Source organism: Gadus morhua, chromosome 3, assembly GCF_902167405.1.
Source record: "Gadus morhua chromosome 3, gadMor3.0, whole genome shotgun sequence".
Lineage (NCBI taxonomy): Eukaryota > Metazoa > Chordata > Actinopteri > Gadiformes > Gadidae > Gadus > Gadus morhua.
In genome coordinates, this window is record NC_044050.1 from 24054071 (window position 1) to 24070360 (window position 16290).

The 16290-nt window shown below is 44.3% G+C and overlaps 1 protein-coding gene across 8 annotated transcripts in view; it reads right to left on the reverse strand.

The window, feature by feature from the left end:
- sorcs1 (sortilin-related VPS10 domain containing receptor 1) overlaps positions 1-16290 on the reverse strand; it is a 111561-nt gene that overhangs the window by 62277 nt on the left and 32994 nt on the right. For all 8 annotated transcript variants that reach the window (XR_003976234.1, XR_003976233.1, XM_030352503.1 and 5 more), the window contains exon 2: positions 6229-6296. Coding sequence is in view for 6 of the 8 variants with exons in the window: in XM_030352503.1 (XP_030208363.1) it covers positions 6229-6296 (68 nt within the window). In the remaining 2 variants the exon portion in view is untranslated. The remainder of the gene's footprint in view (positions 1-6228; positions 6297-16290) is intronic.

Below are 16290 nucleotides of genomic sequence, written 5' to 3' on the forward strand. Positions count from 1 at the left end.
ATTATTATGCAGCTCATAATTATTTGAACACAATGTATTGCGATAATGATTATGTGAGCATGAACAGACACAGAGACACACGCACACACACAAACAAACACACAGAGGAAAATGCACAGAAAACAAACTTCCCCTACACATCTCTTCAAAGACAGATGCCCTGTGTCCTTGCTTTGACATTTCATGTTCTAACATCAATGTGTCCCGCTGCTTCCGTGTGCCTGTGGCAAGGGGAGCCAACTTTACAGTTGGCCACAAGAGCCATGAAGACACAATAAACATCCCCATAAACAGCAGAGCACCCAGACAGCCGGTGATAACTTCACACGGTTTGCAGTTCTACGCCTTCCTTCTTTTGTTTGTTAACTTTATCGGGAGAATTTCTTACACAGTTATATTTGTTGTGCTTTAGTACAATAGTTTTAATTAGACAACGGTGGTTGATTTTCATATATATTTTTATATGTTCAGATAGGTGCCTTGTAAGGTGAGGTTAAATGTTGTCACTATTGAAGAAATCGAATATATTCGTCCAAAATAATAAGGATGTTTCATCTTAGAGGGCCGGCGAACCCAAAACCGTTAAAACCGGTAAAACATGGTTACATGTATAATATAATTATGAACATAATAATCAATGCGCTTTTGTCACTGTTACGAAAATAAGACTGTATTTTAGAGAAAACAGGTGTAAAATCCTGTGTTTGCCAATCTCAGGTCTTATATAATGTGAACATTCAACTTTGTTTCAAACTCAGGTAACCGTCTTATCGTGATGCCAAAGTTTATTTTGATATACTCTTTGGTGTCCTTCTGGATGCAGGCGGGATACTGGTGGCGAGGTGTGTGAGGACGTGTAGCACTCTGTCTGGGCAGCTGTTGACTGCGGCATCCGAGAGAGGGATAAGCTTCTCTGACTTATAGTCTTCTCTGACTTATAGTCTTCTCTGACTTATAGTCTTATAGTGTAGCCACGGTGTTTGTGGAAGTGTGGATGCGTGGAGCTGTGAAGCTCTTTCCGGACAGCCGTTGATTTTTATGATAGTTTCAAAGAGAGCGTTAGGCTTCCGGACACCTATAGTATAACGCCACTCATTATGTAACATCGCTCATTGAACCGCACATATACTAACCCCGGATGGCTTTCCAATTGAGCATCATCAAGTTGCCGTGGGTGGTAATACACCCCCCTCCTTCCTAGAACTATCAGCCTAAAACGTGTTTTGTTAAAATCTCGTAGTGTTGGAATTCCAGCCAGAACAGTGGTTTCAGTTTCACTTAAAAGGTTATGTTCATTTTAAGTATTTACATTTAAGTCAGTGTTGTCTATGTAATAATGCAACCTTGAACATCAAAATCTTCTTCTTAAAAAGGAAAGAAAATCGGGATGAGTAACTAATATGTAGGTAGAAAGGTACGTTTATTTAGGTATTTATTTGGTGTCTTCCTAGAGCTACACAGGTCATTATCCGTCTCTCTGGAAAATCTTTTTTATTGAGGTTTTCAAAGTGATTTGGACGAGCATTGAAGAGCCAAATTGATTTCGTAAACTTTTTGGGGAATTTTATGAAGGCCATCAATGAATGAGGAATTCTACGAACGGCTCTGAGAAACATAGGGGATAAACCCTAAGCGAAGGATCTATTGAATCTTGGTTTTGGGTTTATTATTTCAAAGGCATGTGGGTGGCTCAAAGAGCTATTCTTTTGTGTCTAAAATATTGTGGCGCTTCGAAATGAAGCAAGTAAGAATGCTCTCAGTCACATCAAATATCGCAATCACTGACAAATGATTGATTGATGTGATTTTTATTTCCTCCCCATGCGACTATGAAATCCCAGTGTTTGGCTCCTTGCTTGAAACTAAAAAAAAAACTCCCGCTTTTGTCTTGATCCCATATCTCTATCTGGGCTTTGAGTTTGAAAAGCCAGACAGGAAATATAAAAAGAGTAAAAAAAGTGTCAGCAGTGCATTTGTCACCCCTTCTGAGATTTATTATGGGCTGGTTTCATGGCGATGAAATGCCCTGCTATTAGGTGAACTCACGCCAAATCCCTCTGGCGGTCATCGATCAAAGCCATCGACACTCTGGACGGAAGAGGGACAATGACATCGTCAGGGCATTGAACCGCCTCTCATTGATGTGCTCTACCCCCACCACACACACACACACACACACACACACACACACACACACACACACACACACACACACACACACACACACACACACACACACACACACAATCACACACGCACAATCACCATCACCAGGCAGTTTGATTTATGCACAGATTACTGCTTTTTTTAGTGTTATGGCAACTCCCTACAACATGATCCAATTAAAACCACTACGCCACCCACACCAACGCGAGGAAGATGAAAGTAACTTTCAGCAGAGAAACAAGTGACAGCTTCTCAAGGACAATGACTCAAAGTGAATCACGCCACTTAATGTTTTTCTACGTCTTTGCTATTCAGGCACAGGGCTGGTGGAGGCTGGCGGACGGCCCGTGTGTGTGTGGGCGGAGAAGCTCTGACCGCAGCACGCTGTGACCGGATCGACTCGGTGGCCTTGGGCGCCACGGGGGGTTGGGGGGGAGAGGGGAGGGGGGGGAGGAGGGGGCAGGTGTTGGAATAAATATGGTCAAGTTAATGAAACATTATATGAGGGTACTCGCAAAGATAGTGAGGCGTCATTAAAGGGGGATCTATGGGGCACTTGGGACCCCCTGCAGTAATGGAACTGCCCCCCAACTCTGTTGTCGTATGAACCCGTGCCCACGCAACATGCCCTCCCCTTCCAAGACCCGCTGAAGACCCCGTGCGTGCCCCTCCGAGACTGCGGAACAGTTCCGCGCCATCGCTTGTAGGAGAGGAATGAACATGAGTTATTACGTTTCGTGTTCATGTAGGAGTTAGAATTAGACTCTCTTGGACGGGCGAAGAGCCGTTCATTGTTAGTCGGAGACGGAGCGACATTATTTGTCGTTACTTCATAAATCAAGGTCTCTGGGAAAGCCGGCTGCCTTCCTGCGATAGTTAACATGAGGTCAGAGACTGCATTAGCGAAGGCGCAAACGCCAACAGTACTTAAAAACTTTGAGACACCAGATGGATTGCCGCTTTGCAGAGTGTTTCAGATGAATTTATGAACGCTTCTGCGGGGTTTGGGCCGTATATCTTGTGAGCGCAGACTAATGTGCCCCGCCCTTCCACATCTGCAATCCCCGTCCTTCGTACGGCTGCCCTCAGGTTCTGTGGCAGACTTCCATTCCTAAAACTCTCTGCGCAAGAGCTTGCCGGTGATTCGACACACAGCATTATCGTGAATGCAACATGGCTCTCTGTAGAAGCCTGCTGGCCCAGTCGATATTTTTATATTTTAGCATTTTTTTTAATGCTATTTCACTGTTGATTTGGGCCGGATGTTTTTTAAGTTTCAGTGTCTCTTAGAAGGAAATAGAAAGATATTTGTTATTCTGTTCAGCAGGATGAATACGTTCAAATACCTTTTACATTTCAGCCGTTTTGCTGGAAGTGACATTAACACATCTATTTGATAGGAATGTCGATTTGATTGCTCATTCTCACCATTTATAACGCTAGTGGGGCTATTAAGCATGCACTTAGTGAAAAAGTTCATGAAAAAATAATGACAAACTATAATATGAATTCAAATGTATCAGAAAATGTAATCTCCCCTGATGGCTTACGTTAGGAATACATCCTGTCCTCAATAAATTATCTGTGTTTTGAACAATGGTGAAACCCGTGATTATCTTGAAACAGAAAAACAGGTGTTGAATACATAAACCCAGACATGGACCGGTTCTTCTGTACAGCACAGCCTTCTCTAACAGCAAAGCTTTCTCTACAGCCACAGAGTAGTTGCAGAACATTATAGCTTCAAGGGCAGCCCCTTGTTCAAGAACACTGGGTTATATTTTTTTTCTTTGCTGTTTCTATTTTCAGCTTGTGGCGTACAAGCTGGGAAAAAAAAAACAACACTGAACCGACAGATATCTTCAGTCCTGTTATAAAACCCTTTTCTGTATTTATAATTGACCCAAGGGTGGGCCCCTATAGCAACAGCTGCGCATCTGCATTGCCCTGATGAAAAATCATCCCATGCCTGTCTTGTTAGCAGAGGAACCCCACAGGAACCTGTGGAGAACAAGCAGGCTTCATGTGGATGGCCCCGGGGCCGCTTGGAACCATGGGCCTTCCTGCTGGCAGGCAACTGGTACCAGCTTCAGGCTACAGTGTGACCCCTACTTGTATACATCTACATTAATTATTGAATCACTGAGGCGGATTCAATGAGCTAATAACTATGCTACGCCATATGGTTAGAAAGGATTACTGAAAATAAGAAATGAACGGGAAACGTGCTTAACTTTTCTTTTCCCTTGGATGGATGAAATAATTCCCCAAGCAGATATCAGCAAAAGGGTGGCAGTGGCTTAGGAGGTGGTGGGGGTTGTCTTTTTAAACGGAAGGTTGTTAGTTTGAGCGTCAAGGTGTCCCTGAGCAAGACACCTAACCCTAACTATTCCCGACGCGCTTGCATGGCTGACATAGCCGTCGGTGTGTGAATGAGTAATACATTTAATTTAGAGGCGCCTTTCAAGACACCCAAGGTCGAGTGGGTCGAGTACGGTCGAGTGTACTATGTATGAATGGGTGAATGTCAGACAACAATCGTCAAGCGCTTTACAGACCCTGCCAGGGTTGGGGGTCTGCCTCCTGGTGACAGCCATGCTAAGAATCCTCGTCGTGGCATTGACTGCTTCTAAAACATCTTCAAAATAGGATGCATAAACAGGATTGCAGGAATGTTGAGGGTATGCGTGCTTACAGTTAAGGTGTTTATTCAATGCTATGTTTTATGAGCGAAAGCAAAACAACTGGGAGCTATGGGGCAGAAAGCCATCCATGCATGAATTATGAACGGTTGCTTTTTAATGCATGGTCCATCTAACACGATGCACGGTCCGAGTGACACCATGGAAGTTTTGAATCAATTGTGTCATGTGGAAAAAAAACGTTTTAATTATTGTATTTTAGAATGTTAATATAGTGTAGTTTACACATGTGATTATGAATCATCTTCCACATCATACTGCTGTACTTTGTGTTCAACAACATCAACATCTTCACAGTCTAGACGTTGCACTGGTTTGGCCCTCTGACCCTGGCATCCATGCCACTAATTCGGTAGCAATAGCTCTATACAGTGGCATTACACTTAGGCACTCGGATGACAAAAGTTGTGCTGTGGATCCGTAATGGCCAAGCACCAACGTTCGCCATCAACAAAGGCACCATTAACAGGCTAATGTGGTATCACAAAAGCTGCAAGTAGAGTTGGGCTCTTTAGTGTGTGCACGCATAAAATGGTACATTTACCAATGCTCTGAATGGGCATTAGCAGCTATAGGTAGCTCTTACTGAGAACACTGTGCAGGATTCCCTCTCCAACAAAAAAACAGACATAATGGACATGAGGTCATGGCAGCTTTTCCCCTCTATTAAGAGTCGGAGGTCCACCGCTGAAACATTTCACTCAAGGGAAATCACATATATTAAAAAAAAGCTGCATTTCTGTAATGGCCACTGCATCCTTAAGTACTTATTTGGGCGTTTGTCAAATTCATTAAAGTTTTGGAATATGTTCCAAAATCTCGCACATTCAAGTGTCAGGGATACAGTACGTCATTTTGGCAAAGCACATCGTTTTTGTTTTATTAAAATAATGATATGTCCTGACAAGTGATGTATTGAAGGAAAACCTACGAAAAATAAGAAAGTTATAGAAGAAATAGAAGAATTATAAAGCTGTTTATTGGATCAGTTTGAATTATTAATTTGTATCATTAATATTCATGTATCAATTCATTATGAATCAATATTTGGGAGCAACCCTGATACAGACTAACACTGAAATTGTTGAAGAGAAGATATTTTCAGTAATCTATTCCATTCCTTATCAAGACTGGCAGTAACTGGTAGAAAACACCTTCACCTCAGACAAGTTTTAATTTGATACACCTGTTGCATATATTCTGATGAATGATTGATGAACCTGAATAACTTCTACATGAACACCACGCATTTGTATCTAATTACAGCCAATAGTTGCCCGAAATGTGTTTGACCATTTTTCCAAAGATTTGAATGGATGTGGTGAGCTGATGAAGACGAAGATGACGAAGATTTGCCTACCTCCACAATGAACTCTCCGTCACGCTGTTCAGGTTGAAGTCAAACAACTTGGTTAGCATCAGAATCACCTGCGGAGGACAAGAAAAAACAAAAGGCCCGCTCAAACGCTGAACTTCCCTTCATTGATAGACGACACAAAGAAAACATTGTGGAAATATCTGTTTCTCCCCTTTGATAATATTTGTATCACAGTACAGCACACGGTCATACTGGTATTTATACCTTCTCCACTGCTGCTTTAAGAACAAAATAGACCCGTTTTACCGCAGGATAACAACCCCTTCCTATTTCTGACACGCTGTATGTTCACTGCAAAGTCTAGCTCGCTGTTAATAATGTTTATTTATTTAACACTCTCACGGTGCACTGCAAACTGGGTTATTCAACCTCCCCCGGGAAATGAAGGGGTTGTCAAACTCTGCCTGGAGCAGTAAAGAAGTTAAGCAGCACGCCTGAAGTCGCTGGCAATCTATTTACATTGTCGTGACCGTGTTTCTGAATCGCATACCCCTCAGAAGTGTGAGTGGCCCAACGATGGTGTAGATCCGTCACGGACGACTGCGGTTAATTCAGCTGAGTAGTGCACACATACAGTATGTACTCACATATACGAACAGAACTGAATGTGTCCGTGTGTTTCGGGTCGATACGGCGCAAGAAAGACAGGGGCGATGGTGTACGCGATGGCAAGAAACGGACCTCATCCCAACAGTTGTGCCATCACGACAAACATGTGTGTGCTCGTATATACTGGCATCAAGCATGCACCACGCACGCCCTTTATCTTAACGCTTCTCTGCTCTGGAGCATGTCATGCTCAATGCAGAGGAAGAAACACATGTATATATACATGAATGCCACTGTGTTAAGTCAAAATAAATAACTGTGGTTGGTACTGTGTGCGCCTCTTAAGTGTTACGCCATGCTGTGCACCAGCAACTTTTTCTCCTCGCCCTGCCTAGCTCCGAGTGTGTGGATGAGTGTGTGTGTGTGTGTGTGTGTGTGTGCGTGTGCGTGTGTATGTGTGTTTGATTGAGTATGTGTGCGTGTTTGTGTGTGTGTGTGTGTTTGTGTGTCTCTGTGTGTATTTGTGTGTGTGTTTGTGTGTCTGTGTGTGTGTCTCTCTGTGTGTCTGTGTCTGTGTGTGTGCGTGGCTGCTGCTGCTGCTGCTGCTGCTGCAGCCTGTTGTTTTAACCACATGACTCGTGTGACTTTGTGCAACAAAGTTGACAGCATGGGGTTCCTGTGAGTACAAGCAGAACAGATGCACCTTGGGTAGTGGAATTACAGGGCGAGGTTGGGGCTCCCGTGATCAACCCTTATTAAGTATGCTCTAACATCTGCGGCCCCATAACACCAGATCTATCCCAGCCAACATGTGGATGGCAGGGCCGTGGGCTGTTTCGTGCACTGTGCGTGCGTTGTTATGTATGTGCATGTGTGTGTGTGTGTGTGTGTTTGCGTGGGTGTGTGCATGGCTGTTGTTGAACAACATCAACAGCCCACAACAGTGACTAGTAAAGGGCCATTGATTAAGGGTGTTCAGGAAGTGGCTTAGCATTTTGGGCATCGGGAGAATTAACCAGGGGATGAATAACCTTAAATGTCCGGGCAGACCTATGCATGCTAATGACCCGGCAGGACCGTTAAGCTGCCCAGCTGGGGCCGGAATTCTCTCCCCCCCCCCCCCCCCCCTCCCCACACACACACACACTCACACAGCATCGCTCGCCGGGTCTCTCTGTTTCAGGTCTGCCTGTCTGTCTCCTGTGCTCACACTTGTTCTCTCTCTCTCTCTCTCTCTCTCTCTCTCTCTCTCTCTCTCTCTCTCTCTCTCTCTCTCTCTCTCTCTCTCTCTCTCTCTCTCTCTCTCTCTCTCTCTCTCTCTCTCTCTCTCTCTCTCTCTGTGTGAGAAATATACTTATTTATTTTATATTTATTATATTTTCAATATTCCATTCACACCACACCTAGTGTGAGGATTTAATGTGTGTGTGTGTGAATGTGTTTTCAAAGTGAGGATGTGTGTAATACAAAGGTGTGAAGCAATAGTTAAACTCTTTCTCTCTTTCTCGCTCTCCCCATCTGTGGATCTCTCTGTAACGCACAATAGCTATTCTAATGTTTTGTGTTTGTGCATGCATAAATATATATAAATATATGCATATATAGATATAAATGTATGGGTGTGGTAAGTGACTTGTGTGCCCGGGCCTTCCTTGACCACGATGCTCTCATCGGCTGGCTCCCCAGATGAGAGCATTTCGAGTCCGGGGAAAGCTGCCTTCCATGCACGCTGCCTTCCACGCACGCTGCCTTCCACGCACGCTGCGCGATGGCCTCATCGTCGGAGGGCCAGCGGGCGCACACAGGCCCTTCTGGCGACCGCATATGGAGGCTAACGTGGGTGGTCATCAGCGTAACCTCAGTGTCAGATGGGTTCCCCCTGGAAAGTGCATATGCTCCATGGCCGGCCATGCCAAGCCGGCCTGCAGGGCTTCTCTCCCCCGTTACTGTCACCATGAACCTGGAGCTGAGACCAGGTTACAGCCCAGCACGGCCCCTCGTAAGCCCCTCTCTCCCTTGGCTAATCGCAGGGACGTGGGGGGACGAATGAGGCTCTTTGGGTGGGGTCTGTCGACAGATGAAATAGCAGGTAGGAGGAAGGAAGTGTGTCATCGCTTCATGTCGTCTTCAATGTGGTTGCCAGCGTGTGCCGATCGACAGACAGTGCGTTTGATTGCCAAAGTCTTCCGCTCTACCTGTAAGCATCCTCGAGCCAAATGCTTAACCGCTACCTGTGGTTAGGCCTTACGATGCATCTGAAAACACTGAGCGGTGAATGCATCCATCTTCAACGTAAATACACACCTCCTTAAACATTGTGAATGCGAGGGTTAGGGTTAATGTAATGGGTGGGGAGAGAGTGCATGTCACTTATGTACCGACTGAAGCCATCCCTATCCGCCCTTCTGTTGGTATAAGTGTTCTTGGCTGAGGCGGAGAAAATAACATCATGGATTGAAATCCCCAAACATGCATAGACAAACAACAATTATGGCTTCCTAAGGCAGAAGAAAGGAAGCATAAACAAATATGAAATGCAGAATGCTAAGATGGATGAAACCCCTGCCACCACCCACCAGCCAGCACCCCGAAAAAATAAGGAAATTATTTGGGGTTTGTGTGCATGTGTGGGGGGGGGTGTTTTTGTTTGTGTGTGTGTTTGGGGGGGTGTTTTTGTTTGTGTGTGTGTGTGTGTGTGTGTGTGTGTGTGTGTGTGTGTGTGTGTGTGTGTGTGTGTGTGTGTGTGTGTGTCCCGCAGGGCATGAAGGGGGGTTTGCTTTTATCACATTTTCCTTATTCAATCACGTGAGACAGTAATACTCTTGGGTAAATTGTGTAATCTGTTTCTTCCTCATAAACCTGAGGGACATTTTGTATTTTAAAGTGTCAAATATACACAACACTTAACTTTTTTTGTTTGTTTGTCTTATTACAATCTGTGAAATCTTGCTATCACCATAAATCTGTCAAAACAACAATTGTTGAACAATATTTGAATATTGTCGTGGAGTGTGTGTGGACGATGGCTGGTTCGAGGAGGCTCAGCTGGCTCGGGTCAGACTGATTAGACGCTGGGGGAGATTGCACACCCTGGTTGCATTCAATGCACACCACACACACTCAAGTTGAGATGTTAGCGTTTTTCCATTTGCTCTGGGTGTGACATCTCTCCCACTATAAACAGCCTTTACGTTCACCCCTGTGTCCTGGCCCTCAGAGGAGCCCCCGCTTCACTGTCCCTGCTCAGGTCAAAGAGGCCCTCAGGCCTGAGCACTAAGGCCTCTCTGACCTGGAAAGGCACAAAGACGGCTGGCGAGAGACTCACCGGAGCACCAGCACAAGCCTCTTCCCCGACAACACCGACGCCCGTGACTGTGGCCGGTGGTGCCCAGCGGAGCCACCACCGGCCACAGCCCCGGGCAGCCGCCTCCAGCCAGCAGCCCTGGATCTGGCCCCCAGCGGCCCCAAGCTGCACCTCTGCCAGCCAGCCAGCACGGCAGCCCATGGCCCGAATGCTCCGTGAGGGAGGGAGATGCCCTGTCGGGTGGCCCTTCCGCGGGCTGTGGAGCTACCACCGCCCAGCTGTCAGGTCTCCTCCCAGCCCGGCCAGACAGCCCTGCAAAGGCCAGACCCAACGACAACCAGGGCAGCAGCCCAGACCTCCGGGTCTCCAGGATGGAGGGGCTGGTGGCACTGGGGGGGTGCAGGAGCAGTGGGGTTCAGGGTTTTGTTGTTTTGTTTTAGATATGGCAACCCTGTTTAGAGTCCAGTGTGTTTTATTGATCTGTATGAGTAGGCAGGCTTCGATTTGGTGTTTGGTGGGGGGTACGCGGAGTGTGTTCTGTGTGTGGTTGAGGCTGGTTCAGGCAGCCTCAACCAAGTCACAGTCAGACAGATTAGACTCTGGGGCTGACCGAGGCTGCACACCCAGGGTGCATTTATCAATCAATGCACAAAGGATAAAGCATCACCCCACACACTCAAAGAGAGCTCTGACAAGTCAGCATTTACAATAGGCTTTGTGTGATGTTTAATCTGGATCACAATGATCCGGGTTGGAAATCCCATCTTTTGGTATACAGGAACAGGTAATCAATTTTACTTTGATGCCAACTTTTCAAAGCAAAATTGTAGTTGATCAACCTGATCCAGAGATAATTAAAAAAAATGACTAATTCCTGATTACCAGTGCTCTAGGGGACAACATATCACCATGTGAGCCACTAACTATGTGAAGAACAACCGAAAAGTCAGCGTCAGTTCATTTTAAGTGTTTTATTTTGAAGAGACAAAAAAGCAGAAAAAAAACAAGACAATCATCCCCTTCCATTTTCTATTTTGTTTAAACAGTCAGACCCCTCATCTGACCCACAACGAATAAATGCAGGACTGACTGGTCGGCGACAAGGGATGCAATTGCTAGAAACCAAACAAATGTAATTATTGTAGCGATGAATTAGCCTGACATCCCCACACCAATTAGCAAATGCATAATATAAGTCTGGAAACTGCAGTTTATTTCATTGTCAACGGGCTACTACCAAAATGCTCCGGACGCAATTGGATTGAACCCACAACCAATCAGAGAGACGAAACGTGACACATCAGCGACAGCCATCTTGGTTGTTTGTGAAAAGGCCTCATAGGTGCTCTCCCCTGGGTTGCTGCCTATGGGAGCACACTATCATGTAAAACCCGCCCCACATTAGAGAGACGATTGTGATTGGCCGGGTCTGCAGGAACTCTGTCCGAACAGGAGGCCTGGTATAATAAATAAAACGTGTGCTTGCAGATTTGTTCTTTTCCAAGGCTAGCGATAAATGATATAACGGTTGGATGGATTAAATGTTAAATATATTATTTTGTTGGATATTGACAGCTGAAAGGCTTAATGGTTAACTCCTAATAGTTTTTTTCTGCAGTGCTGCTGTTAATTATTGAAGGTCCGCATTCGCAGATCATTATGAAGTGAGATACAAAAAAATATCTCACTTCATAATGTCTCAGCGCCGCGCAGCAGCTATATTTTTAGACAAGTAGAGCGAGTGAAACAAGTTAGAATTAATGAATTCATTTTCGCACTTGAGATACCCTAGACATTATTAACGTTCAGGAAAAAAAGCCTTAATAACCATAGCTTGTGACCAAAGGAATAGGGACACTCCTACTAGCCAGTAATTTGATCTTTCTGAGCTTTATGGACGAGAACTCAGCTTCATTGATTGTGCCTAATATCCACCAGTTGGGAGACTCAGCAGGTCGAGCAATCCGAGGAAAGACTCTGACTTTATAGAGTCCATCCCACCCACGGGACTGCCTCTAAGGGCAGACAGAGGGAGTTAATTACCAAGCTCTTACGTCTCCTTACATCTCTCACTCTCCCTCGCTCTTTGTACCCTTTCAGAATCACACGCTCCCTATTCCCACCATTTGCATGTTGTTAGCCGTGATGAGACACGACTCTGATTGAGACAGCCAACCCTGAGCTCGACCTGCACGCCCTCGGCGCACTCAGTAGACAAACACCGCGAAGGACGAGATGTTTTCAGCCTCGACGCAGCGCCGCTGACCACAGTCTTGGTCTATTCATCCTCCTTTTATCTCTCATCCTATAATTCATTCACTGGTGCACATTGCAATTTGCGAAACAACATTGTGCATCAAATTATTTTGCGTGGAACCTGTCCTTAATGAGAGGACACACAGATTTAAAGTTGGACATTGACAGCAGGTGTATCCTGTTAGTGGATAATCATCAGCCAGCTATACACAAGCTTGGAAGCAACAATGTCATGGTGCTGGTTAACAAGAAGGCGTTCTGAAGAAGCAGAAATTGCAATCAACGCGGGTCGCAACCTTGTCTCAAAGCCACTTTAATTAGATGATCAAGCACTGTCCCTCGGGGATGCAGAGTACGCCTGCTTCCAAATGTACGCAGACAGCTGTATCAGTCGCCGGCAATTGTTACGAGCTTTGACTGACAATTAAGCTACATGTGACGCCTCATCAATTGCAAATGCAACTACTGCCAAGTTAAGTTCCACTACAGCATTGGATGTTGAAAGCGCTTAGGGTATATTATTTAACAGCATTGTTATCGCCTCTGAATGCCCCCTCTGTGGAACAATTGGGGAAAAATTATCTAGGTGGGTGACAATCGTTTGATCTGGCCTTCTCGACCACTGACATTTAATCCATTTCCAAATAAGAGTTGCCTGGAACCGAGATGCCAAGCTAGGCCGCAAAGGAAGTGATGCAGAGCCAGGTCAGTGAGCCAGGTATATTTTTGGCTGGACACATTAATAGGAGAAGGGCTTCAGACGCTGTTAGGCAGAAAGTTAATTGGGAGAAAAAACTAGAGCAGATTGGATGTACATACAGCAAATGAAAGAAATGACCACGCTGGCAGTCACTGTAGAGGTTTCTAGCTGCAGAATCCGAGGGGCTTTTATCAGAAACATTGATCCGCATGTGTCTCCTTACTTGCAGGGTTAATGTAAAGGACATGAGTAAACATAATCAATGTCCATCTTTTGTGCACACGGAATATATCTTTAATGGCAAGGAACCGAGATAAAACCACAGTAAAGGGGCATTAATGGGCCCTTTCTGACTGCAGACATTTAGTGCAACACACTTTCCATTCTCCTTAGATTGCAGGACACATTGGTAAAATACATCCCATGATACCATCTTATGAACGGGAACTTATCTGCCCTATTGAGCAAGTTGGACCATGTAACAGAGCTTAAACCTATAGCTCTATTTAATAACAATAAGGAGAGAAAGAAAGTTGGAGGTGGAAGGGACCTTCTATGTTCTAGAAAACCTTTTCTATGTGTGCTCGACCACAACACATTATAATGCTCTTCCACAACTCTGACATTGAAATGCCTCAACAAGTTGTTGTTCATTTATAATACAACTTTATTATAGTCAGACACAATGGTTGGGCCACAATTGGACTTTGGCCCATTCCAATTAATTCCATAAAAGGCCGATGAGGCCAGGACAGATTCTATTAATGCTGAAGAGCTGTGGTCCTTGAGGAATTTGATAAAGCAGCCATTGAGTTTCGAAAACCCTTAAGATTGGACATCCCATCGTATGAGATGGGATTTGTTATGCCATCATCTAAATAGCGAATGTTAGTTGTTGCAAATAGAGAGAGGTCGAAACAAATAAGAAGCTTTTGCTCATTTCTAAAGGTTTGATAAAACTTTTCCATTGACCTATTTCCATAGATTGAATTTATTCACATTGGCACCAATGTATTCCACAAAAAAAAAAAATGATTTGTCTTTAGGAAGATTCAGTCAAATCCAGAACGATTAAATCAAGTTCTCAGTAAAACATGGGTTTGTGTGTGCTAGTAATGGGATTGGCAAGCGGTAAGAATAAAATAATAAAACAGTAAAACCCATTTCAGCATTTCAAAACTTCACAAAATGGAACAGCCTGTTTATGAATCTTGCCCAATTAAGAGTTTGGTTCAGCGAGAAACAAGGTTGTTGCTATTCCTCCTCGTTCAGGTCAGACAACTAGATGTCAACCACAACATCTATGTTGAACATTTTCAAGATTTGAAATTATGTGGGGAGTTGCCATTTTCAGAATTGAAAAGACAAGGAAAACTGAAAGGTCAAAGACGGGAAAAACAACAGTGAGAAACAAATATAAAATCGATTTCTAATTTTGCTTTTCTGCAGATTTTCAACAACAAATATGCTATATTTTTTTTGTAATTCAAAATATGCAGGCAAGGAAGACTTTAAGGCAAGTAAGCTGGAGGCAAGAGCTCCTAACTGGAGCAAGCAAACGTCACTGCCCGTCAACACAGCATGGATGGGATTGCTATAAGGACCTATAGCACTGATCTGCTGGGTTGATATTTGTATGGCCTCATAAATCAACCCATAGACATCCTAAATCGACCCTTTCGTTCATGAAAAAAACTGTACCTGGACCTTTAATGTTATCCTACTGACTTAAAGTTAGTTTTGCTATTTTTTATGAGAAATAATACAAATCATAACAATACTTGATTAAAATTAATTCGCAGACAAATTAAAAACTAACCTTAAGTCAGTAGGATCACTTTAAAGGTCCAGTGTGTTTAATTGATTAGCATCTGGCTGTGAGGTTGCAGATTGCAGCCAACGGAATCCCCTTCCTTTCCAACAACCACGGTGGCCTGAGGTGGCCTGTATTGTGTAAGGTGCCAGCAGTAACTTCTTAAGTTACGTCAATGTCAGCATTAAATATGTTTAGAATGAAGGGGTTTGTTGAAGTTTTCATAATTCAATTTTGGGGGGCATAAAATCCTAGTTGGGGGGAATTGTCCCATAATGCCACACACACACACACACACACACACACACACACACACACACACACACACACACACACACACACACACACACACACACACACACACACACACACACACACACACACACACACACACACACACACAAACGCCAGCTCTGTGAAGTTGTGTGGAGCTTGGTCTAGCCGGCGGTTGATTTTGCTCTCTGCATCAGAAAGATGGCTATGCTTCTCGGACACTTTTCGTATTACACCGCAGTGTGTGGTGCATTTCACACACAATTCACTCATTATTATGCTCCAACACAACGGTGGTACAAAAGAAGAATCACAAATGGGTGGTAGCCATGGGGATAACAACCCCCCTTCTCCTTAGAAGTCTTAGCCCGCCAAAACTATATTATTTTTATAAAAGATGTGAATTCTCTAGACTGCCTTGGCTGTTCTTGGCTACTGTAGAAAATGGCGGCCCCCATGGAGGGCCCCCTCCCTACGTAGATAGGCTCATTCTAAGGAACGATTCTAAATGTCATGAGATTATACAATAATTAAAACATACTGATGCATGTCGTATTCCACTTTTGCCCAATTCGTTGTACTTGATGCCACTTAATTCTAAACACTGCACTTTTAATATGGAGAACAGCAGAAGATTGAGATAACAGCAGGGTGCAACTGCTGAGTTCCTGGCTGGGAACAATCGGGCGTATCAAATGCGCCCCGTAGAAGCGTGTACTGTCAGTCAGCCCGATGCATGCCAGCATTTGATAGTGAAAGGCTGGGACTTGCTGTGAAGATTTGAATCAAAACACACGTACAAGGGGGGAGGAAACCTCTGAGGTTAAGGGAAGATGGATGCATGCGTGATTGTTTTCCTGAAAACTTACCAACTTTGTTACTTAGTTACATGTAGGAAATAAATTGGTGGAAATTAGGATTTATTCCAACGTACCAGCTACATAACTCAAAAGATATCACTGTGAGTTCAGGTATTGGTTGGAAATGGGAAAGTGCAGCTTTATGTTAGATGCTGTTAAGTTTAGATTGTCAAAGGTGTTCAAATTAAGGTTTAAAGTTTGATTTGCTAGTTATTAGTGTGTCTCTCTGTGTCTCCTCTGTCTCTAACGTCTCAGACAAAAGCAGAACCGATTGATGTCCAGGTTCTGA